The sequence below is a fragment of the Hippocampus zosterae genome, chromosome 3, assembly GCF_025434085.1.
Source record: "Hippocampus zosterae strain Florida chromosome 3, ASM2543408v3, whole genome shotgun sequence".
Taxonomy (NCBI): Eukaryota; Metazoa; Chordata; class Actinopteri; order Syngnathiformes; family Syngnathidae; genus Hippocampus; species Hippocampus zosterae.
This window is the reverse complement of record NC_067453.1, coordinates 26,201,959-26,227,299: the sequence shown is the minus strand read 5'-3', so window position 1 is coordinate 26,227,299 and position 25,341 is coordinate 26,201,959. Positions and strand designations below refer to the sequence as shown.

At 43.8% G+C, this 25,341-nt stretch overlaps 1 protein-coding gene across 1 annotated transcript; it reads left to right on the top strand.

Annotated features, from left to right (window-relative positions):
• Positions 1 to 309: 309 nt before the first annotated feature.
• On the top strand, positions 310 to 25,033 carry pparab (peroxisome proliferator-activated receptor alpha b). The gene is made up of 7 exons (XM_052060778.1): positions 310 to 498; positions 13,795 to 14,059; positions 15,628 to 15,806; positions 17,353 to 17,491; positions 19,324 to 19,523; positions 20,924 to 21,377; positions 22,314 to 25,033. The coding sequence occupies exons 2-7, from the start codon at positions 13,852 to 13,854 to the stop codon at positions 22,556 to 22,558; spliced, it is 1,425 nt and encodes a 474-aa protein (XP_051916738.1). The 5' UTR covers positions 310 to 498; positions 13,795 to 13,851; the 3' UTR covers positions 22,559 to 25,033.
• Positions 25,034 to 25,341: the final 308 nt, after the last annotated feature.

Below are 25,341 nucleotides of genomic sequence, written 5' to 3'. Positions count from 1 at the left end.
TCCTTCTGTGTTGTCTAAGTAATACAAGGGATCTATATTTATTTTGTATCATTTCCTGCATTGTATTCCTTGTAGATAGGGTAATGTGAGGACAACACTCCTTTTGAAAGTATAAGAGCGGGGCATCTCAGTCTCCCCCCGCCTTCCCTCCCACTTGTTATTTTTTTAAAGGGGCCGTACATTGTTGAATTAAAACTTCCCATTGGCTGAAAGTGTAGGTGTGTCGCTCTCAGATGCGGAAGTAGGGCAGGCTTTGGGCGCAGCGCCAATGCTGTCGTCACCTCCGGCGGGCGGGAGCCTCGGCGGACGTCTCTGGCTTTTTTTACGGATGTGCTGGTCCCCTTTTTTTGACAGCAGGCAGTCGGCAGGGGGAAACAAGGAGGGTGTAGGCGGGCTCTGCTGCTATCTCCCTGCGGCTCTGTCACCCTTATTGAGCCGCTTCTCGTCCACAGACACCCCGGCGACATGCTGGTTCCGGTTGGCGTTTCCTCCTTTCAGGTAAGACGTCTTCTTTTGGACACTTTTTGAACGTGAGCCGTGCACACACCCACGCACACTCTGGGAATGTTGTTTTGTCATGCACCTGATTGATCAGGTGCGGTGTTCGAACATGCACTTATGTGCTTGGTGCTTATTACAGCTTTAGGAATTGCAGGCACACTTCAACTAATTGCAGTTTTTTTTAATTGTTGTTTTTTTTGTTGATGCATGCGCAGATCGACTGCAGACTGCTCAGTGATGTAAACCAACACAATGACAGCCCCTGCTCGTGGAAAGCCATTCCTATCGTACAGAAAATGTGCACAACAACACTGTGTTGGGGAAAAAAATATAGAAACAGTGCCTATTTTGCAAACTAAGCACCTATTATTCAAGTTAAGGAAAAGATTGGCGCATCTATTTATGTTGTCCTTCTAGGACCACCATAATCACATTCAAAGAACAATTGTGGTTGATCTATTGAAGATGTGTACTCAATTCTTCATATCAAAGCCAAGGGGAAAACAACTTTGTGGGCTACTTTGGAACCGGAGATGTATAATTGGTGTCTGCCCCCAAAATGAGCATTCACATGGTTGGAAAAACAAAATGAGAGGCAGTTAATTTATATATATATATAAAATGTTTAAGTCATGTGGTGAAACTGGACAATCAGGTTCTTGCTCCATGACGGAAACACTTCAGATGTTTCGAATTGAGGTGAGTGAAGAGGCCTATTAGCAAAAACTATACACAGTAGTTGCACATGCCTGCACTTAGCACGACCAGTCGTAAAAGATGTTTGCATTGGGACAGGTCTTTGTGTTGGAGCAGGACCAGTGTTGCTTTTTTGTTTTCGGGGTCTTCAGATCATAATTGAGCATTTTCCAGAATACATTATATTAGTTATTTGATTTTTTTTTTTATTGTTCATTCCCATACTGATACTGCCTGGTGTGATGCTTGTGCAGTTTATTTCGAGCGTAAACACAAACATGTTGGATATGTGTCACTTGAAATGTTCGTTTAAAAAAAAAACAGCATTGTTTTGTGACATTTGGTTACATAACAGGGCTTTCGAGCCTACAACTTCCAACCTTTGATGGGAAGTTATCCAGTGTATGAATGGTCCAAAAGTGGTAGAAAAATGTTGTTTTTTTTATCTCTGTTAGCAGTTGTTACCTGTATTTTGGAAGGTTTCTAGTTTTACTTTCCTGTGTTGGTTGCATTCCAACAGTCTCGATTGGACTCTCAACCAGGATATTGACCAATCTAACACACTCTGCTAGCCGCTAGCTAGCTACCAGAATCTTGTCAGTTATGAACTATAAATGAGTATTTAAAGTGTCGATGTATACAGTATGTTTTCTGGAGTGCTTTTAGCTCGCGGTTGAGTCGTTCGAGGCTGACTTGGTTGCTAACCATTGGCTTCTGCGGACAATTTAGTCACCTGTTTTCTGAAGGGGAGCTGCGATTGGCTGTTATCTGAGCCCTGAGGAAATGTGATGTGCAAAATGCCCCCCGCCGCCCCCCAGTGGAAACGAATGTAGGGGTTTTACTGTCTAACTTTTTTAATCAGCATGCCGTGTTTAGACTAGTGGGGGGGGGGGGGGGGTGCTTCGGACATAAGATGTGTTGAAAAGAGCTTTTCTTTTAAACACTACTGGCTGTTATTTGTATGTCTACGAAGAGCCTCTTCAACGTTTCACCTTTTGAGCGTTTTGTATACAACATGTTATGCCCTACTCCTCGGCGCACGTCTGTTCTTTGTTGCGCAACCTGTGACCTCTATCAACAAGCTTTTGCCCTTCATGCTGCCCCCTCTGAGCCTTCCTTACGCCAAAGTCCTTGTGGGACGGCGAATGGGATTGAGGCCCTCCAGCCAGACTTACTGTAAGCAGCTCTCGAAGGAGATTGTCTTTGCGAATGAACACCCAAGGGTCACTGGATGCTCAATGTGTATTAGTTCTGAACTCTTTATTTCCATGGCATGGATGCACGCTAACTAGCATAGCTGACGTGTGCTATTATACTCCTTGGGGGGAGTCAATATTGCTATTGTTTTAATAACTATTCATGCTGTATTTTTATAGGGTTGAAAAACCTGATCAGTCACTTTTATTAATATGGTGGTTTGTATCTCTTGTCGGCTTGCGCTAGCCGTAGGAGCAACGGCTAAACATGTGACTTGTCAGGCTTCCCGGTCGCAGTTCTCACAAAAAGTGAGCACTTCTGAGTGTGAGGATAAGCGGCTCGGATAATGGACAAGATGGATATGAACGTCTTCTTTATCCATATAATGAGAGTGTTGCTTGTTTGTTCCAATAGCCTGACATTTCGCCTCTGATGCAATGTACGCAGAGCGCAGTGGCCGGTGTCATTCCCATGAGCATGCAAAGGTTCAAGCAGGGCAAGCCACCGCTGGTGGATGACAGCTATTTGGGCCCGTTGTGTTTACACAGCATAACGAGACAAAACCAGATATCAGCTGGCGCAGCTTCTCTGTGGTTTTGTTGGTTTTATGATGTGATCATGTGTCTCATAAAGGCATCAAAGCGTTGCAAAATGGAAGCTGCACGGCCTTGCCTGCTTTCTACCCAAGCGTTTTAAAAGGAAGTGCAAATGATACAAAAATTGGTGTTGTCATGTCGCCAGTGCCAAACCCCAATTTTAAAAATTAACTTTTTGGGGGGGTCATGAGAGTCTGAAACCAGTTGCAAATTTGAAAATCAAATGCCTCCACCAAGTTGACGTTCATTTCCCCAAGCTGGAACCCGCTTGTTGAGGAAAACAAGCACAGGGCTCCCGTTAATTGCAGCAACTACATTCATGATCGTGGTGAGTTGTGTTTTTGTGTTTGCCGTTTGCCGTTTCGCCCAAAATATTGCTTTTCTTGCTCAACGGAGCTGCGGCACAAAAACAGCTGGCAAGGCCGAACTCGACGTCTCACCGTGACGCGCAGAGGCAAAACGAAGCCGCTCGGCACTCCGGCGTCACACTGGAAAATGTAACCGGAGACGCACGCAGCTGTCATAGCAAATAGAAACGTCCTTCCGCGTCCCGTCGGATGGCCCTGGCTCAGATTGTGACGGCTCTTTGTGAGAGATTGCGCCACTGCCGTCTGCTGCCAGCGTAGTCCTCTGCTGCCACAGCATGGAGGCTCCTGAACCTTGGCACACAACAGCTGGCGCCAACGTTACACAGAAACATTTGGCGCCGCAGCCTTGATGTGTTCATTGTGGTGGTCACGTTGATGCTATTTTTGGCTCGTAATGGGGGGAGAAGGTAAAGGTGCATTGCGTTTCGACAGTAGTGTGATTTTGTTTGTTTCCATCCATGCATTCCAAATTCATTCCGGCATCACAGTTGAGTTGCTTTGGCAGCTCCGGGGACGTAAGTGCTATGTTTGTATGTCTCACAGCCGAGAGGTTGCGAGTTTGAATCTTGGCTCCGCCCCAATGTGTGGGGTTTGATGTCAGTGATTTCTTGTCAGAACGAAATGTAGTGTATTCATGTTGTAGTGATATTTACAACCATGACGATTCCAGCTCCGGCCTCCCTGTGTGGAGTTTGCATGTTCTCCCCGGGCCTGCGTGGGTTTTCTCCGGGTGCTCCGGTTTCCTCCCACATTCCAAAAATATGCATGGCAGGCTGATTGAACACTCTAAATTGTCCCTAGGTGTGAGTGTGAGTGCGAATGGTTGTTCGTCTCTGTGTGCCCTGCGATTGGCTGGCAACCGATTCAGGGTGTCCCCCGCCTACTGCCCGAAGACGGCTGGGATAGGCTCCAGCGCCCCCCGCGACCCTAGTGAGGATCAAGCGGTTAGGAAGATGAATGAATGAATATATGAAAGGATGAGGGAAGGGAACACAAATGACATCTTTTCACATTTACATAGTTTTGGAATATTTTGGACTTTTGGGCCATTTTTTTGGAATATTACTCTTCCAAGGACCCACTATTCCACTTTTTAAAAAAAATTATAACAACTGACAAAAAATGAAAAACCTAATTGTAATTTGACCTGTGACAAAGGTTTGACAACTCTCCAGTCAGGCACATCAGGTTTTCATGGTAATGATATAATAATAACAATATAATACTTAATATAGTGACGTATTTGGTAACATTAATGTATTAAGGGTTTGGTTCAGTAACAGGTGGATTTTTTTTTTTTCGGAAACGTCATAGCTATAAATTCCAACGTATGGTAAAATCCGTACTGCACAAAAATTTGTAGGTAAAATTTACAAATGAAAATTGAAAATCATCCCAAAAACCTGGTTTGCTTGATTAAAAAGTGAAGGCATTTTTTAAATGAGCATCAAAAATACTTTTTGGGGAGATACACAGCCATCTCTTTTTTTTAATTATTTTATTTATTTTTTTATATGACAAGAAACACTTTTTTTTTCCTGATGGATTCGTATGGCGACAAGACCAGAGCTTGCATACTTCATAAGGTCATGATCCCAGGGATTTTTGAGGGACAATTTTGGTGAGCGGTTTCCATTGGATTGTGATGATATGATGTCATTGAGGCATACTGTAAGTCAGGGGTGTCAAACTCATTTTTGTTGCCAGACACTTTTGAGTTACGTCTTCCTTCGGCAGGCCGTTATGACATTGAAACCACAAAAAGGTTTAATCGCGTTATCGCATTATTTATTACTTGTAAGGGTAACACAATTATTGCAAAATCTCACCGTCATTTATTACACATGACATTTCGGTACATTTTTTTTTCGCAAGGATCATGCAAGTTGACACACATGATTTTCTTTTGGAGGGGGGCCAACATAAAATGATGTGGCGGGCTGGATCTAGCCCCTGGACCTTGAGTTTGACACCTGTGCCGTGACTGTTTTAAGCGATGCAGAAAAAGCAGTACAGTACTTCAGTTCAGTGAGTAAAGTGAATACTATCATATGGAGCTTTTGGGAGAGTAAAAACCCTCCGCTGATCTAGTGACTATAATTTCACTCCCTCGGCTCTCGATTGCTCACCGGGAGCACCGAGCGACGTTGCGTGGCGCATGCGTCATGCCGCGCGGCAGTTTTGTCTGATTTACGGTCTGGATGAACCGGAGAGATGTTTCACAACAAGCATGGGGGCTCTGGAAATGAAGCGTCTTGGCGCGGAATGGACGTGTTGCTCAAGGTCAGTGTCACAAGTGACTGCCAGTTTTCACAGCTGGCAAGTGGGAGGACAAAACTGGCCAGTTGGGAAGATGGCGATTGCATGACCTAAGCCCCCCTATGGACTGTGGGTCAATCTTACCAATAGGCTGTGTCATCTCTATTTGACCAAACACAGCAGCTTTAATCTGCGACTTAAATAGAAACCCCTGTTCCTATTTTTACCCTCTTATCTTCTCCGCTGTTTGTTGTGAACCCTTGTGGTCTCTCCAGTGCACAATTCTTTGGCGGAGAGTCTACATCGGGTCTTCTTGAACCAGGGACGTGCAGTCAGGGGAGGCAGGTGAGGCAGAGCCTCATCTCTGAATGTGCATTGCGCAATCGTCTCAAACTGTGTTGCTACATGCAACTGGCTCGTGCTGCTTGCCGTATATCTGCATGTCGCAAATATGTTTAGCCAATTGAATAAGCGACCCTTTGTGCTTTATATATTTGCAAATGTGACACTAAAGGAGTCGGTGCCTGACTGAATTCAGACATTTTCCAAATACTTTATATATTTTGGAAGATAATTGTTAACTCGAGAAGACGTGAGAATTATGCGACAACGGCGAACATTAGCCCAGAGTTTAAAGCGGCGCTCCCCAACCTTTTTTCCCCAATGGACCGATTTAATGTCAGACAATATTTTCAAGGACTTGCTTTTTAAGGTATGGCGGATAAATACAACAAAATAATCGGATATGGCGGCCCGGTAGTACAGTGATTAGCACGTCGGCTTCACAGTGCAGAGGTACCGGGTTCGATTCCAGCTCCGGCCTCCCTGTGTGGAGTTTGCATGTTCTCCCCGGGCCTGTGGGTTTTCTCCGGGTGCTCCGGGTTTCCTACCACATTCCAAAAACATGCATGGCAGGCTGATTGAACACTCTAAATTGTCCCTAGGTGTGAGTGTGAGCGCAAATGGTTGTTCGTTTCTGTGTGCCCTGCGATTGGCTGGCAATCGATTCAGGATGTCCCCCGCCAACTGCCCGGAGACAGCTGGGATAGGCTCCAGCACCCCCCGCGACCCTTGTGAGGATCAAGCGGTTCGGAAGATGAATGAATGAATAACCGGATGTAATCTGCATGAAAACTGGTATTTTCGTAAAAAGATAATAAACACGAATCATGACACGAGGAACGTCGTATCTGGCCACAACACTTTCTGCGCGCTATAATGGTTAAACGTGCCTTCAAAATAAGATAACAGCTAATACAAAGTGCATGAAAAATATGAGTCACCATCGCCGGATATTACGAAGAGTGGGCTTGATGCGTAGGAATCTCCCGTTGAGATAAATCCCTATTTGAAGTAGGACTCCTGATACTCTATTAAATGTGGGCTTCTTTTTCTTGGAAGTCGTCGCCTCCTCTTTTGTCTCCTTGCTGGGCCTGTTCCCCTTGCAAAGATGTTTGTTTTTTTTACTTATTTTACTAGATCCTTGGTGTCATTTTAGCGGTAACCTATCACATGACCGGGAAGCGCACCTTGATCTGCGTCAAGAGTGACATACTGTAGATCAGGCGTGTCCAAAGTCCGGCCCGCGGGCCAAATCCGGCCCGCGGTCGAATTTCATCCGGCCCTCGGCCCCCGTCATAAAATCAGTGCCGTCTGGCCCGCAGGTTGGGCGCAATGGAACACGTGTTGCATTGACTGAGGTCTCGTAGACTGGCGAGTGATGTTTTATAGAGTACTGCTTCCCTCTAGTGGCTAAATGAGTAATAGCATTCACTAAATGAGTAATAGCATTTAGACACTAGAGGGCATCACTCACGAGTTAACAAGACATCACTCCGTGTTTATATTGACTGATATGTCATATTTCAAATTCCTGTTTCAAATGAACCAAAAGAAATTCTTAAGATTGTTGAAATTAAAATAAAAATGGAAATGTGAAACAGACTGGCTTACTAAAATTTGTTGAACAATATTGTTGTTCAATGTAAAGAATGTCAGCCAAGGTTGGCCCCCCGACATTTTACCACATAAAATCTGGCCCCCTTGGCAAAAAGTTTGGACACCCCTGCTGTAGATGGATGTAACGGAGAATGTTTTTTTTTTTTTTTAAATTTCCAAAATAAAACTTCTTTCAGATTTCAAAATAAATAAAACGGAAGTCATGTAAGCCGCGGATGGGAACCACTGGTTTAAAGTAAACATGGTGAAGTGGCATTTCGGTGTTATGCTGGACACACGTGAAATAAGCTCTCAACCGAAGTGGTGTCAGCTAAACGTTTTTTTTCCCCTTTACTGTAGATTTAAGTCAAAATTTTAAGTATTAAAATCATTTTCACTGTCAGTCACTTTAGAAATCAACTTTTTGTTTCCTTTCAGTGCCTTTAAAATCTTTAGTTTGTCAATGTGTCTAATTTTTCTTTTCACGTTTTCACAAAAAAATCATTCTTACTAAGCTCGCTTTGTTGTCGCTGCTTTGCTTCGAATGTCTGTAGCCGGTTGTAAATTCTTTTAGGTGCTGTGCTTTTGGTAGCGTGAAGCACATTGAGTTGCCTCGTGTATACTTTGTCGGGCCATTGAAGGGGGCGTGTGGCTTCAAAAGTATGGACTCAGTGAACCACAAAGTGTGCCATAAACAGCAGGTCATTGTAGATGTTTCAAGATAATGTGATACCCCGACACATTTCGCGCGCTCCACTGGGCCTCTGTCTTTTGTTAGCCTGAGCGTTTTCAACGGGTTTCTTTCTTGTACCGGCAATGACCACGCTGTCAATGCAGAGGTCAGAGTCCGCCGGGCTTTATGTAACCTCGCTTTTCTGTGTCGAGACGTAAGATCTTGAGTAACACGACTCATTAAAAGCCAGTCCTGCCTCGTTGGCAATGGAGTCTAAGGGATTTTTAGCTATTTGTGGAAACAAGGCTCTCTATGGTGCTTTGTACTGAATGCTGAGTCAGGCTTCTCAATTACAGTCTTACCTCTACTGAGGAAATTAATGTTCTGGAAGAAATGTCTTAACTTGGAAATTTTGTACGCAGAGACGCGTTTTCCATATAAATGCCCTAATCCGTTCCACGCCCCGCCCAAAATTTAGACATAAATGTTTTATGAAGCATAAAAATGGGTCAAAATATGCAACAAATACATATTACAATCAAATTATTGTGCAAAAAAAACAACAAAGAGTAAAAAATTACAATGATGGTTATTTATCTGCGTCGTCGTCATTTCTTGCCTTCTTTAGTTCATTTTCTCTCTCAGAAGTGGTTTTTGCCTGGCGTTTTGTAAATAATTGATCCAAGGATGTTTGCTTTTGTCGGCTTTTAACAATCCTTCGAAAATGTCCAAGACAAACATCAGCATAGTGAGCGATCGCCCGACTGGTGACATTTTTTTCTGGGTGATTCACATTGACGTAAAACTATTGGAACGCCTCATTGCTCGAGGGCCAAAAGACAAGGACCCTCCATAGAAACATATATATCTATCTACATGCATAGACGCAACCAGTCGAGAGTCCCTCATAGCCAATGGGATGCCAGGATGATGCTCGGTAGTAGCCAATGGCAGAGCAGCTTTAAGTATGTCGCGTTCAGGACAACTCTGAGCTGCTGCTAGCGGCCCATACTATCTTTACATTTTCATTCATTCATCTTCCGTACCGCTTGATCCTCACTAGGGTTGCGGGGGGTGCTGGAGCCCATCCCAGCCGTCTCCGGGCAGTAGGCGGGGGACACCCTGAATCGGTTGCTAGCCAATCGCAGGGCACGCAGAAACGAACAACCATCCAAACTCGCACTCACACCTAGGGACAATTTAGAGTGTTCAATCAGCCTGCCACGCATGTTTTTGGAATGTGGGAGGAAACCGGAGCACCCGGAGAAAACCCACGCAGGCCCGGGGAGAACATGCAAACTCCACACAGGGAGGCCGGAGCTGGAATCGAACCCGGTACCTCTGCACTGTGAAGCCGACGTGCTAACCACTGGACTACAGGGACGCCCATCTTTACATTTTGTATCTTGAAATTTATTTCGTAACAAGAGGCAATACTTTTCTGTTGAGGCATTTCTAACTTGAACATTTCGTATGAAGAGACGTTCATAAGTCGAGGTACTGTTTTGCACTGAATAGCAGCGCTGTTAAGTCACACGTTTCAACTCGATCAAAAGCCGAAATGCGTATCGCAAAGGAGACATTTTATGTTATTGTGATTGCATACCAGTTCTGAATTTGGACTTTTTGGGCAGAAATCTCAAAAGCAATTGATGCCAAGGTGTCACTTTGGAACATTTACAAAGTAAATGATCAAAAATTCCCCCAAAATGACCCCACGCCGTTGCATAGTAACCGGGTATTTCTATCATATGATGCCGCGTGAAAATGGATGGATTGTCAGATTCAGACGGTCTGACCCGAAAATTCTCCCTTGTCATTGTGCTCCGCCACTGACCCTTGCTCAAATGATAAACTCATAAAACAATGTTTTAGCCATTGGCTATCGCGCCTCCCATCTGACTTAACGGCCCTCTAAAGTCCAATGTCAATCGCACCCCCGACGCCTTTGCCCTTTGCGCCGTCGCCATGACGACAAGAAGAAGCCGGCCCGGCGTATCAGCGCCGCGTGATAAAGGGCCGCTTCGGTGTTTACACTGCCGCCACGGTGGTCCGAAATGAGTGAGGTGTGAGACCCTTAAACAAATCGTCAGGCGACGCAACGCGGTGTCAGCCCACATCGGCCCATCGTCGTACTCGGAGACCACCGCTGTGACCCCTGCGCTCCTCGCGGGCCGGTCAGCACTCACTCCACAGGAACGGAGGATTAAACATTAACCGTGTCACAGGAGCTCTTGGGGAAAGACAAGAGGGATGTCACCTTTTGGCAGGGGACTCTCGAGTGAACGTTTTCGGAAGGGCAAGGTAAGGTGATTGGGTTTCGATTTCCTTCGTCACTCCTCGGTTAAAATTTTTGTTATAATGATGCTGATAATTTGATGAGTATTCACCTTGTTCAGGGGCCGAGGGTTTGTTTTTGTGGTTTCCCTCAGAGGGCGGAAATGTATAATCGCACCAATGCATTATTACATATTCACAAAATCAGAAGTCAGGGAAAATGACAGGGAATTATATATATATAATATACACACACACACACAATTTTTTCAATATATATGCTTTCATCATCAACGTGATTAAAAGTGAAGACAATTAGTCTTTTTCATACAGATTTTTTTTGCAAGAAATGAATTAAACACACATGATGTGTCTTGGCGGGCCGCCCAAATTGATTTGATGCTGGATGCAAGTTCGGCAATGTCAGATGTTGGTTTGTGCGCGGCATTGTTTTTTCAAGCCAAGCTCTTACTGACGCTAAAGGCTAACTGAATACTCGGCCACGCGACTGGTGAATCGGTTTTGTTGAATCATTTTTCATGTGGGTAGCATATTGAGGACTGTGTATTCAACATGCAAAATTGAGCACATAAAAATACATTTCCAAGCATGTCTGCTTCTATGCCTTTCTGTGACTCTTCCAGTCTCTCTCGTGCACTTTCACTCTTATGACTCTATACCGGTAATCCCGATGGCCACTTATCTCTCTCAACGGCGGGTGTCGTTTTCTTCTCATGAAGTGGATTGCTCGAATCAATTTGCCTTTGTGAAAGTTTGCCGTTTTGCTTGTTGGAGACCCAAACCACAAATTGCGTAAAAAGGACTGAAACATTAAAACAGTTGAACATGTGCATTCAAAGATGTAAAGAAGGTCATATTATTTTCCCTTGGAAAGATTATATTGCATTCTAGGGTCATCGCGAGATATTACCCCATAGCCAAATAAACTTTTCAAGGCGGGTGTATTAAGAATGTGCGCTGTACATTCTTGCTCTGAATGCCGGTGACATAGAAAGCCAGCTCATTGCAATGAGGTCATAAGCTAAGAAAAGTATGTATGTTATTTAAATAGAACACCATGTTTGCACTGGGTGTCTGTTGACATAACACCCCGCAGTCTACATTGTGATGAGCCGCTTGAGGGAGGGGTGAGGGGGGGTAATGGGTAATATAATAAGCATGTATAGTTAATTGGAGTATATTGTAACATGACTGATTGGAAACTAGAAATTGGCCATTGGTGTGACTGTGAGAGTGAATGCTTACATAATCGGCTGCCAACCAGTCCAGGATGTCAGTCAGCTGGCATAGGCTCCAGATCAGCGGGAACCCGAATTAGGGTACATGCTTTGTTTGTTTTAATTATTTACATTGGGCATAGCGTAGGAATGTTGTTTTTTGCTACTGGACACCTTGAATTTCCCCATTGGGGATTAATAATGTGTACAGCTAGCTAGCTAAGCTATTATAGCCCGGTGCTGGTAAATATCTCACAAATAGAGGCTTTCTTTTTGAAGAGGAATGGGTAGCTCTGAGCGAATGTGCGCTTCAAGCATGACAGTCCATACAGACCATAAAGCCATTATTTTATTTATTTATTTTTGTATTTTTCTTATCTTATTTGATGTTGTTTTTAACATTGTACTCGTGATTTTAACTGCTTGTTGTAAGGTGTCCTTGAGTTTCTAGAAAGGCGGCCACAAATAAAATGTATTATTATTATTATTATTATTATTATTATTAGTCCTTTGCAGCGGTGGCAAAGACAAGTTGAGGTCAAACTCAAGGCAAGCAGTGTGCAAAAATTTCAAGCTGCCTACGAGAACGTGCGGCAGCTGCCAATCCGACCGCTTCGTAGCCACCCCCACACCAGCTCTGATGCCCCCCCCCCCCCCCCCCCGCGATCCCTCTTATTTTCCCCCTTCTTTGATGGACTTAACAGGACCTGATGAAAGGGGCTTACTGAAGATTGACCTAGTTAACATGCAGAGGTCTCACGTTTTGACTACCAGGTAGAAGGAGCGCATCGAAAAATTGCCTCTGCTCGTGTCCAAGCCCACAAACCCCCGGTTTCCCTTCTCCCGGCGCAGCCCCACAGCCGGCCAAGTGACCTAGATTTTTCCTCCTTCATGTCTCGTTAACTAACTCCTGAGCTGCGTCTGTTCTCGCTACTGTAAGCAAAAGCGCAGTTCTTGGGGGGGCGTCACATGTACTTTTAAGGGTAGCAAAAACTGAAGCGCATCGGAAACAAACATGTGGGATGCTACCAATCCTTTGACCTTCTTCTCCACTGTAATTAACTAGCAGTCCCGTCATACCAGAAAATATCATCCACAATGCTTGCTCAACATCATACAGATTGAAGAATGGCATAGGCGGAAGCAAAAGCTCATTTGTGCCTGGCCAGGTTTGTTTTTCCTCTTAGAACACAGCTATCAAACTTGAGGCCCGGGGGCCAGGTCCGGCCCACCACATCATTTTATGTGGCCCGCGAAAGCAAATCGATTGTGTGTCAACTTCCATGATCGTTGCTGAAATCTGAACCAAAATGTCAAATTGTCATGTGTAATAAATGACGTTGAGGTTTTGCAATAGTTTTAGGGCGTTCACATTCACTCGAACAATAATTGAAACGGAAAACAAAAATATGGTTGACTGATTTCAAAATTAGTATTTTTTTTTTGTACAAGAATATGATGTGATGATTAAACATTTATTCGGTTTCACTATTGTAACGGCCCTCAAAGGGAAGACATAACTCCAAAGTGGCCCGCGACAAAAATGAGTTTGACTCTTGGAAGCAACATTTTTGCCCAAGCTCATGGTTTACGAATGTACATAAAAACAAAACCAAAGATAAACATCACAAACAGTTCATTATGATTCAATCTTTAGTTGCAATTTCCAAAAGTTTTTTTGTGAATCACTTTTAGATTTTAAAGTACCGGCAATTGTTCGCAGAGTTTCAATATGATCTATGCATCATTCTGATATTTCACTCCAACAACAGACGCGCATCTTTTAAGTCCTTGAACTTTTTTTTTTTGTACAATAAACTGACAAACACGTCTTAAATCATATCGAGACTCCCGAATCACTAAGAGCTTTTATATGGAGGATGATATTGTGTTTTGGCTCGAAAACAAACAAATTAGGCCCGATAATCGGTATTTGTCGACAGCCCTTTCGCTCGTAAAAATGTCATAAATACACTTTAAATTTCATCCACTTTGCTCCTTGTAAAGTGCATGACGGAATGTTGACTGTTTTTGTCCTTGGTCTCTTCCAGCCTGAGGAGTGAGTTCGCGGGCCGACCCCGCGCCTCTCCCTCCCTCACGACGCGGCCATGGTCGACGTTGAGAGTCACTACCGTCCGCCTTCGCCCCTGGAGGACTCCATGCTGGGCAGCCCGCTGTGCGCCGATGACGACTTCATTGCCGGCATGGAGGAGCTCCACGGCATCTCGCAGTCCATCGACAGCGGTACGCTCAGCTCCTACGACGCCCCCGAGTACCACTCGTCCAGTAACGGCTCAGACGGCTCCACCGTCTTTGGTGAGGAATGTATTCATAGTCCATCCACTCTTTATTTCTTATACGCATGCGGCTCTTGAGCCGCGGGTTGCCGACCCCCGCTCTAACCCTTCCACTTCCATGACTTCAAACTTCATTTTGCACGTGAGGCGCTCTTTCAAATTTGCCAGGGTGAAAAACAACAACAACAACAACGCACACAATCCGTTAAGAGCGAACACGCCATGAACGTGGTGTGTACTCCCACACTCAAATTTCAAAGTTGTTTCCTCAGCAGCTCAGTGTAATCTCTAGGCAATTGTTTTTAAGCGGCAGTCCCTTAATCCCTAATTTGCTCCAACCCTAACAAGGAAGGCTGATGATGACTCGGCGTGTTAATCCTTCATTTTGACTGTTTTCAAGCCATTTCCTTTTCATTTATTGTGGACTTCCATTTCCATGCGTTCCCTCGTTCTTCTCTGCAACTAGGAATGCCGTCGCCACCGCATTCCACAGCCGCCCCTAAGCACCTCTCGGGAAACATCCACTGGGCTTCTGTTCCCTCCTGAATAGAGGATGAGGTGGACAGCTGACAAAATGTACGCTCGCGCCAAATTATGCAACAAGCGAAGACGCCGCAAAAAGTTCAACAAAGGCAATCGTTTCATTGTTTTGTTATTTTATTATTGTTTTTTTTTTTTTTTTTTAGGGAGACAATGGAACGTGTGAGCAAGGGAGAAAGTGGGCGTGTTGTCAAAACGGTGGTGGACAGGAAACATTTGATCATGGGAAAAAAAACAAAAAACATTGATTTTAGTGCCATGATGCTAAACGTGGACCAGGCAGGACTTTTTTGGCCGCTGTACGGGCCTCTCTCAAATCATGCGGACCTGCTTAGTGACAGACTACCGGACTATTTCGGTACCTGGATCCGTCCACATGACGGAACAGGCAAACTGGTGGCAATCACGTGAAGGGAAAATAACCTCCTGTTGCCGGCAGGAGTCAAAATACCTCCAGTGATAAACCCTTAAAACTGGCGGAACTGATCTGAAATCAAACCATTTAAAAACGTAATACATAAAACACTCTACCTCGTGGTTATAGGGCTCGTGGCAGCTAGCTGGTGCAGGAAGCTAATATTTGAGTTTACGTCTTCATCCAAATTAGTATGACACCATTCATAAAAAAACAAATCTTCAATCAACTCATCAAATCAACCACGATAATGTACAACTTGAAAAGAATACACAAAAAAACACTCCTAGCTTTTGCTTGTAAGAGCTAGTACGCCACCTAGCTAGTCTGCGGTTAGCCCAAGAAGCTAATGTTGCGGTCTTCACTGAGTGCTCTTTTTTTTTTTTTTCCAGATTGACTCAAATGTGTGACAGTGATCACGAAAGAGTCAAGTCAACAGCAATGGTGGGGCAGGGGGGGGCAAAAGTGTAAATGTGCCAAAATAATAAATTGGGGCATATTTTTCATTGAATCTTAACCCTAGTTTCATCCCACTGTTTTTCAAATCCAGTGTTGTGGCGTGCGTAGGCAAAAATATTAAAAACGTCTGTCGTTGCCTCTGTGATCACATGGAACACTCTCATGTTTGCCAGATGCCCTGACGCCAGCGTCCAGCCCGTCGTCGTCGGTGGCGTACGGGGTGACGGCGAGCCAGGAGGACTTCTCGCCTTCCCCTTCGTCGTCCTCGTCATCGCTCACCTTGGAGTGTCGAGTTTGCGCCGACCGCGCCTCGGGCTACCACTACGGCGTCCATGCCTGCGAGGGCTGCAAGGTGAGAAGACGACGACGACCGCGCACTTCAATTATTCAAACAAACGATAGCTTCTCTGCTTGGGTTTCATGTTGGCAATGGTCTCTTCGGTGACCCAACGGAACTTTTGCTTAAGGATCCTTTTCTTCCCTTACAGTTTCCTGCTGTATCTCGATTCATTGTTAGCGGCTGGATATGAAAGATTTTTTTTAATAGGATTTTACAGTACACAGACTCTCCTCTACTTACATTCACCTTTCTAACCTGCAAACACTTTATTAGTTAAAACCTTTTTTTTTTTTAAATCAGTTGTCCCTTGAAGTACTGGTTGAATTCGCTTCTTATCTCAAATCTTCTTTCACTATTGAAATGAATGGAAGTATAATTTATCCGCCGCAGACCCAAACAAAAAAAAACATTAAAAATCCCTCCCTATATATTGTACTGTCTAAAAACAGAACATTAACATTCCTGTTTTGATCTTTTTTTTTTCATGCCATTTCTTTTTCACGGTTAGAACGTTATTAGAGTCAAGCACGATCCTAGAGAGTGAAGGTCATCCCAGGTCCATGGATTTGATGCATTGGTCTCATGACACAATCGACTTTGAGTTAATGGTTTACCGTGTAGCTTGACAGCAACTCAAGACTTTTTTTGGTGGAACTGGAGGGCAAAGGCCACATCTACATGTATCCTTTTTTTTTTTTTTTAAGGAAACATACTTTTTCAAAGCACATTGCACAAAGCATGGTCCACAACGGCTGCATGCCGGTCAACTTTAAATTTTGTTCAGATTTGGAAACCATCTCATTCCATCCACCACACAGTGTCCACATAAAAAAAAAAAAAAAAAAAAAACAAGTGGGTGCAGCTTTATTTTTTTTCCAAATATGCATCCCTTAGTGGCTGTTTCATCATTTTATGTCTTGAGGAATGCTGTGACAAACTGTAAATCTGGATGAAGTGGTCAAGGGGGGGGGGGGGGGTTTGCTCGCAAAGCCGTGGTGGTGGAAGTGAGGCGGAGGGGTCATGAAGCCGGTGACTACCTCATACAGTTGTCGGGAGCAGAATTCCAATTAGTTCACGGAAGCGTCTGGAAGTTGTCAAGCCAAACGCTCTCGGCAGCCGAACACATCACTTGTGTAGTCCGTCGCAAGTATATAAAAAGCTTCAAAAGCATTCTGTGCTCATGTAGTATGGCGAAAACTGGAAGAAAAAGCTGAAGCCAAAAGGTTTTATACAAAAAAGTGGAATGTTGGCGACACCCCCACAAAACGAGCATTATACCCCCATGCCTCTCGACATTCATTCGTCACATGAGGAAAAAGTGGTGTTAAATTTATGAGTGGTCCACGCACAGCTACCTGTGTAACTCTGAAACTTTGATCATTTTAATTTTGAACTTTGCACGTCTAAACACGATGCAGCCTTGGCAACAAACACGTTTGATTTCATGCTTCCATGAACACGTGTGCAGGGGAGAAGTCGTTTCTGGAATGCTGGTGAAGAGAAACTGTCATGTAAAGTCGCACAAGTGTTTTCTGTTGTTTTTTTGTACCTCCTTCAGGGTTTTTTTCGGCGGACCATCCGTCTCAAGCTCGAGTACGACAAGTGCCAACGCCGCTGCAAGATCCAAAAGAAGAACCGCAACAAGTGCCAATACTGCCGCTTCCAGAAGTGCCTGTCGGTGGGCATGTCCCACAACGGTGAGTCCAAACAACAGGCAGAGCCGCTCCCTGCTTTGTAAACACTCACGCACTCGAGCATGCGCACACTTAAAACCAGACCGCGACTGTTAGACAACTGGTGCCAGGTGTCTAATTGGGACTCATGCCCTTAAGAGTACAAGTTGAGGCACCTCAGTACTGCGTTTTTCTGTACTGTATCAAATAGGCCATTAACGCAAACGAATACAATTTTGGAGACCTACGCTGGATCTCGGGGATTTAAACGGAAGAAACGGGGACGGCATTTTTGTGGAAGTCGACATTAGCGAAGCTGTAGGTCAGCTGTGTTTTGCCAAAAGCCTGCGGCAGCTTTAGCTAGCTTTTTTTTTTCTTAATATGAGCACTATGAAAGTTAATAAATGAAGGAAATGATGTTGTGAGCATTTTTTTTAATCCATTGAGCCAAGTTGTCAAAACAAAATTCTGTTCCACTTGTGCGTTTTCATTTCAGTTTGTACTTTTTTACCTTTCACAGGAGTAACGGTAGTTGAATCAGTAGTTTACAGTATTTTAATCCGTCTCTCACACTGTTGTTCATCACGAAATTTGCAAGAAGCAAAGATTTGTTGATTGCATGATGATGGGATGATGTTCATTCATTTCATGTTTATATGAAATGAATGAATTAGAAGTGCCATAAATGCTGTAAAAAAAAAAGCCTTGTGAGTATTTCAGTTGTGTATTTCTATTTTGTGGATTTGACTTATTGCGATGGATGCGGTGTTTATTGTATTGCTGCTGACACTGCGTACACACACAGACACACAGACGCACACAAGTATGCAGACCCATGTTCAAGGTCAACATCCGGATTAGAAACACATTTAGAAGATGACGTTGGCATGCGAGCGGTCAGCACGTTCCATAAGGTCACACTTTGCGCCTACATTCCACAACGTCACTTGTGGTGAGCTTTCCCTGGACTTCATTGATTTATGGTTGATTTCTTTAGGCTATAGCTAACAGTTTTGCGCGTCGCTCACTTCCTTGAGTTCTTGAGTTTCAGGGCTTCAATGTAACAAAAGGGCGCCGGAGGGGAGTTTTGGGGCGTGGGTGCAATGGGATCCTTTGATATGAGGTCTTTGCAGTCTCATGATAGACGACGGGACAGATTCTGCGCTAATTTTGGACCTTCGTTTTTCCACCTGCAATGGATACGAGAGCTAACTTGGACTCTCACCGATGCTGCATGAGTATACCTACATATTTATATATTTACTTGAAAGCTCAACACAAAACAAAGACAATTACACTGTTATTATTATTTACTGTATTTAACCGAAGCACCTTAAGCACTTAACTCGTCTTACAAAAGTCCGCTCGCTTCATGCTAACCAAGTAATCTTCCAAAAGTTGCTAACCCACAAAACAAAGACAATTACACATTTAAATGTATTTTAACCAAAGTACTTTAAGCACTTAACTAGTCTTACAAAAGTCTGCAAGCGTCATGCTAACAGCTAGTCTTACAAAAGTCCGCTAGCTTCATGCTAAACCCAAAAAAAACCGGACAATCGTGTATTTAACATTTACTTGTCTTGCATAAGCCCGCTAACTGGCTAATGAAACTAGCATTGATGTTGCGGTAATTATACATTTTTTAAAAGACATATTTCAGCACATGCAGTAGAAACGTATGCAGAAAGAGTATTCCCCCCCCCCCCCCCCCCCCCAAAAAAAAACTCGCATCCATATACTCTATCCTTAAAAAAACAGGACCGGCTCGCGGACCGAAGGTCGGTCCTTGGCTATGGCGAGGAGCAGAATGAAGGTTGCTAATTGAGCGAGTGTCTACGTTGCTTTCCACGCAGCCATCCGCTTTGGCCGGATGCCGCAGTCGGAGAAGCTGAAACTGAAGGCCGAGATGGTGACGGGGGAGCGCGAGGTGGAGGACCCCCAGATGGCCGACCAGAAGACGCTAGCTCGGCAAATTTACGAGGCCTACCTCAAAAACTTCAACATGAACAAGGCCAAGGCTCGCACCATCCTCACGGGGAAGACCAGCACCCCGGTAGGGCCGTTCTCCATTTATTTATTTGAACTAGACCATCGGGTGATGTCCTCAGAGGTCGCCACCTCTTGTTGACACTTAAAATGTATCGCCCCCCACCCACCCCGACTGGAGTGATTTCACTTCTTAGCACATTTTCAACTTTGCACTGAGAATTTGTGTCTCAATCGCTGGCAGCCCGTCGCGACACAGATGATGTGCAGCAACTCAAGCGTGAGGAGATGCCAAAGACGCCACAAATAGAAGCAGGCTATTATTTTTATCTCCGTCCCTGCACTCTTAAAAAACCATGACCCAAACCTCCCGAAACGTTTTCTCCCGCATTCGTCTTCGTCCAAATGAACTCGGAACGATCAGTCGGCATTTTGCCAAAATGAACCCCGACACCTTCAGTGTGAACCTAACTGAGACCATCGAATAAATCGAATGAAATCAAGAATCGTGCAAAAAACAAAACAAAACCATATATGTTAAATGTATGTGTGTGTGTGTGGGGAGGGGGGGGGGGGGTCACATTGGTAAGCATGATTTATGTTGCATACTCGACATTCTATCGTCACAGAGTTGTTTTCCCGAAGATAACTGCAAACTCGACATGATCCACAATAAAAGGGTGTCACTCAAAACGCCTTTTCGACTGTCAATGTCCACGACGCGTGATCGACGTGACGGCTCCTCTCGCCGTCACGTTATAATGTGAACATTGTGCAGCACTTAACAAATGGTTCATGTCTAAAATGGATAAAAATAGATTTTTAAAAAAAATTTTGTTTGTAAAATTGTGACTTTATCGCACAATGAACTTTTTTCTACGTACAATGAAAACGTTATCTGTGTAAAAATCAAGACAAAAAAAATACAATAAAATTACAATTGTATGGCTGCAATGAAATTTTGAGGATTTATAATTGGGTGGTTTATTTGGCAATGATAGTTGTTTTCTTTTTGCCAAATATTTTAATAATTATTTTAATCTTTACATTATTTTATGGCGGCCCGTCGGTCCAGTGGTGAGCGCGTCAACCTCAGAGTAAAGAGATACCGGGTTCAATTCCAACTCTGACCTGCATGTGTGGAGTTTGCATGTTCTCCCCGGGCATGCGTGGGTTTTCTACGGGTACTCCGGTTTCCTCCCTGGGATAGACCCCAGGACCACCCGCGACCCTTGTGAGGATAATGCGGATCAGAAAATGGATGGATATTATTTGATTATATTCCATTTCAGTTAGAGTAGTGGTCTCTCATTTTTTGCCGATGATACGTTTCACCGGGTTGTTCACAGGAAATGACAAGAAGTGTCATAAAATAACAACATGCATGAGTGAAATCCCCCCGTCTGAGCTTCTCACCCTGACGCGATTGCCGATGTGTGTTTGTGCTCCTTGGGGGGGGGGGGGCAGCCTTTGGTCATCCACGACATGGACACGCTGCAGCTGGCGGAGCAGACCCTGGTGGCCAAGATGGTGGGCTCGGCGGGGGTCCTGATGGACCGCGAGGCCGAAGTGCGCCTCTTCCACTGCTGCCAGTGCACCTCGGTGGAAACGGTGACCGAGCTGACGGAATTCGCCAAGTCGGTCCCGGGCTTCTCTTGCCTGGACCTCAACGATCAAGTGACTCTGCTGAAGTACGGCGTCTATGAGGCCCTCTTCGCCATGCTGGCCTCGTGCATGAACAAGGACGGGTTGCTGGTGGCGTACGGTTCGGGCTTCATCACGCGCGAGTTCCTCAAGAGCCTGCGGCGGCCCTTCAGCGACATGATGGAGCCCAAGTTCCAGTTTGCCACCAAGTTTAACACCCTGGAGCTGGATGACAGCGACCTGGCGCTCTTTGTGGCCACCATCATCTGCTGCGGAGGTAAACGGAGAGACGGAGGGAAAAAAAACAACAACATTATATCATAGCCTTCAGCTTGAATGGGACCTGGAAAAAAAGCCTCACAACAAGAATGAGACTTTCATTGTAAAATGACAACTTTTTTTCTTAATCCACAAGGCATTACTTTTTTTTCCCCCCTCCTAAAATTTTTTTTTTCCACCGAAAAAAATTACAACCATTGTCGACTTTGTTCTCTTGATAACATTTTTCTTCCCAAAGAAATTACAGCCTCTTTCAGTTTTAATTGTGACTGTTTTTTTCAAAAATCATTTTTTTGGTCCAGAAATTAAGACTTGATTCTCATAAAATGTGGACTTTTTTTCCTCCGAAAAGCGTACGGATTTTTTTCTCCAAAAATTACTCTTGCTTTCCCCCCCAAAATGTCAACTATTTTCTCCTAAAATGACTTATTTGCAGATTTTAAGCCTCATTGTCACCTTAGTCAAGACGATTGTCATCATTTGGTTTTCCCATATTAGGGTCATTCCGTGCCCCCCCCCCCCCAAAAAAACTGATTTTAACCTTGCGGATTTTGGTTTAAATCAAACTTGCTGTACTTGTTGAAAGTGATGGCACAACACTAAATCTCAAATTATAGGTCAATCTGAGCAGGCGCGCCGAATTTTACTTCGGGGGGGGGGGGGGGGGGGGTAGGCTTAGCCGCCTTCCTTTGAATCTTCACAAAAACATGAATTGTTTTAAAAGGGAATTCAACAAGGGATTCAAAATCTGCAATCATTGAGAAGATTGAGGACTATTTTAATCACTTGACCTTTTGACATATAATTTGACCTTGAAATTGACTTTGTAGAGGACGTGACCCAATCCATTTTTTTTTCCCCCAGGACATGTCATCTAACATGTTCTCTAAAACACACGTTTCAGTCCTGCTCTAACGCTTCTTCCCCCACGCAGACCGGCCCGGTCTGGTGAACGTGAGCCACATCGAGCGTATGCAGGAGAGCATCGTGCAAGTGCTCCGGCTCCACCTGCTGGCCAACCACCCGGACGACGCCTTCCTCTTCCCCAAGCTTCTACAGAAGCTGGCCGACTTGCGGCAGCTGGTCACCGAGCACGCGCAGCTGGTGCAAGAAATCAAGAAGACGGAGGATACGTCGCTGCACCCGCTTCTGCAGGAGATCTACAGAGACATGTATTGAACAGCGTAGCCCATCGTCCCGTCCTTCTTGGGTATTTTTCCCCCCCTTACATTGACCCCCACCACCACCACCACCCCAGTGAACCCTCTCCTCAATGCAGCAAGGGCTACCTTCAACATCTGATCGCTAATATTAATCATTGTTTCCACCAAGCAGCGCACTTACGAATAAAGGATATCTTATCTTATCTTATCTTTAGTTGAGTACACGCGTATGTAGACGTTGCACTCCCGCTAGCCGGTAGCTGAATCGTAGTTGAATCCTTTTGAGCCTCGAGAGCCACTGTACCCCAATGCTTATTAAGTGAGGTAAGAATTAGCGTGAGAAGTATGGACCGCAAAAGGTTCTACTAAGCTTTGCAAACACGGACTCAAAACAACCAATCGATAAAAATCTTGACTTTTTTTCCAAGTCGATATTTTGTTTTGCTTCATTGGGGAAAAAAAAGAGTTGTGAATAACTCGTCTGTTAGATTCCAACTTGTAATGAAAAAAAAATCTCTATTTTTCTCCTCATGAACTAATAACTTGATTCACATACGACTCTCAAATGAGTCTTTATTTCTCCCTCACAAAAATGACCCCAAAAATCTCTCAAAATGATCTTCATCTTGGTAAAAAAAAAAAATCTTTCTTTCCACTTATCTGCACTTCACCCCAAGAATTTGAATTTCTTTTTACCTAAAATGATTAATTTATTTTCATTTAATTGTCGTTTTCCCACAAATGTGAGTTTATGGGACCATAAATGACATTCTTTTCCAAGTAAATTACTTTTAGTCTCTATTTTTTTAATTACAATTCCTTTCTTGTAAAATTCAGATTTTTTTTTTCTGCCCTCAAATTACGATTTTTCTTTCATCTGAAATTACAAAATGATATGACTTCAGTTTCAGAAAATGTAATTATGAATTATTAGTTTTTTTGTTGTTGTTGTTAATTTATACCAGCCCACGTTTTGGCAACTTTTCTGAGGCTGCGGTAACTCATGGTTGGTCCCTGACACACTTCCATTTGTTGATATACAATTTTATCATCATCATCATCAACAATACAAAAATATATTATTTATTCTCCCCAAAAATGTCGACTTTATGTACACAAACTCCTCCTAAATTATTTATTTTCTACTTTTTTTTTTTTTTTTTAGTCGATCACATACCTCGACTTGCTCAACAGCAACAAAGACAAAAGTCACGCGCGATGAAGAACGAATAGCCGTCGCTATCATGTGATGTCGCTTTTTTTACATTGCGTCCTTCCTCCTTTTTGTTTGGCAGCTGGCACTCATGATGTCATCCTTCAGCTCAAGGTCTACCGAACCGCGCCAAATGGTAATCATCCTAATGGATGGAACTAAACTGCACTCCTTGGTGGAAACTTTGGCTCAAGCCACTGATGATCAGTCGGGGGGGAGGGGGGGGGGGGGACTCTGGGCACGCTTCACTCCACCGTTGATGATTTTTCTAAAAGAAAAGACTTTCTGGGGACAGCTTTTGATGGCAGCCCTGCTCTCTGAAACACCCGAAAAATGAGGAAGAGTGAACTGTCACTCCATCAGAATGTAGAGTTTAGTGATCTAAAGCCATAATCTTTTTGCAGTGGCATCCATGACGGCGAAAGGCGTATTTGGATGTAATGTCTTGCTCTCATGTACTCATTTCATATTTCAATCTCTGTGATTGAACAGTGGCCGTAAAAAGTCTGCGCACCCCTGTTCAAAAAAAAAAAAGAGCTCAAAATAAGTCATTTAAAAACTCTTTCCACTACGAAAGTGACCTGCAGTAAATTCTGTCACACTCACCTTAGAAAGAAAACGCATCTTTTTGAGAGGGGAGGTAATAAATTACATGGTTACACAAGTGTGCACACCCTCATAAAAAGGGGGAATCTGCCTATGTTCAGATTTAACCAATCAAAATCAAACGCATGTTAAAATGGGAGTCGGCGCAAATCTACCAGCATTTAAAATGCCAGTGACTAACCCTAAATAAAGTTCAGCTGTTCTAGAAGGTTTTTCCTGATTTTTTTTTTTTTTTTTTTTTTTGCGCGAGGGAGGGTCTGTACATTACAAGTCACATGACTAGTGGGCAAAAGTTAAAAATGGTTTATTGTCACGAAAACTTGCCATTTGAAGAGTGGCGTGGAGACTTTATATAGCCACTGAATAGATGACTAACCTCACTTGAGCAATATCCATCTGGAATGTTTTTTTTTTTGTTTTTTTTAAACATTGTACTGAAGTGTCCGACCACATCAGTGCACACAAGCAGGTCTGTGACATTTAAAGGGATATGCTTTTTTTTTCTTTTTTGTCTTTTATACTGGATTCTTCATCATGCACAGGTACTGCGTACTGTTTAAGTGCTTCGCCATGTCGCAGCTAACGTGGTGGGGAAGGGGGGGGCAGAATTGCAGTAGTTATCACTTGTTTTATTTCCAAAATCTGATCAATAAAATATAGTTTGTCATTGTTTTTGGTCCTGGTTAACATGTACCGGTACATTTGGTGAGCATTCAGGGCTGTTTTGTACACTTTTTTTTGTATAACATGGTGACAAATATCTGCCTAATTAGGTGGAGGACTCTCAGAAGAGATTCAAGTCGTATCCGATGTCATCCTGACTTCACGTCGAGCGGATAGGCTTTTGTATTCATGCAGTTTTTGAATTTTTTTTGTAGTCTGACAGCTTTTTCTTTATTCCCCCCCCCAAAAAATCGATTCAGTTGAATCTGTTCAAATCTTTGCATTGGGAACACGTGCGCAGGGTTTGCAGTGTTGAC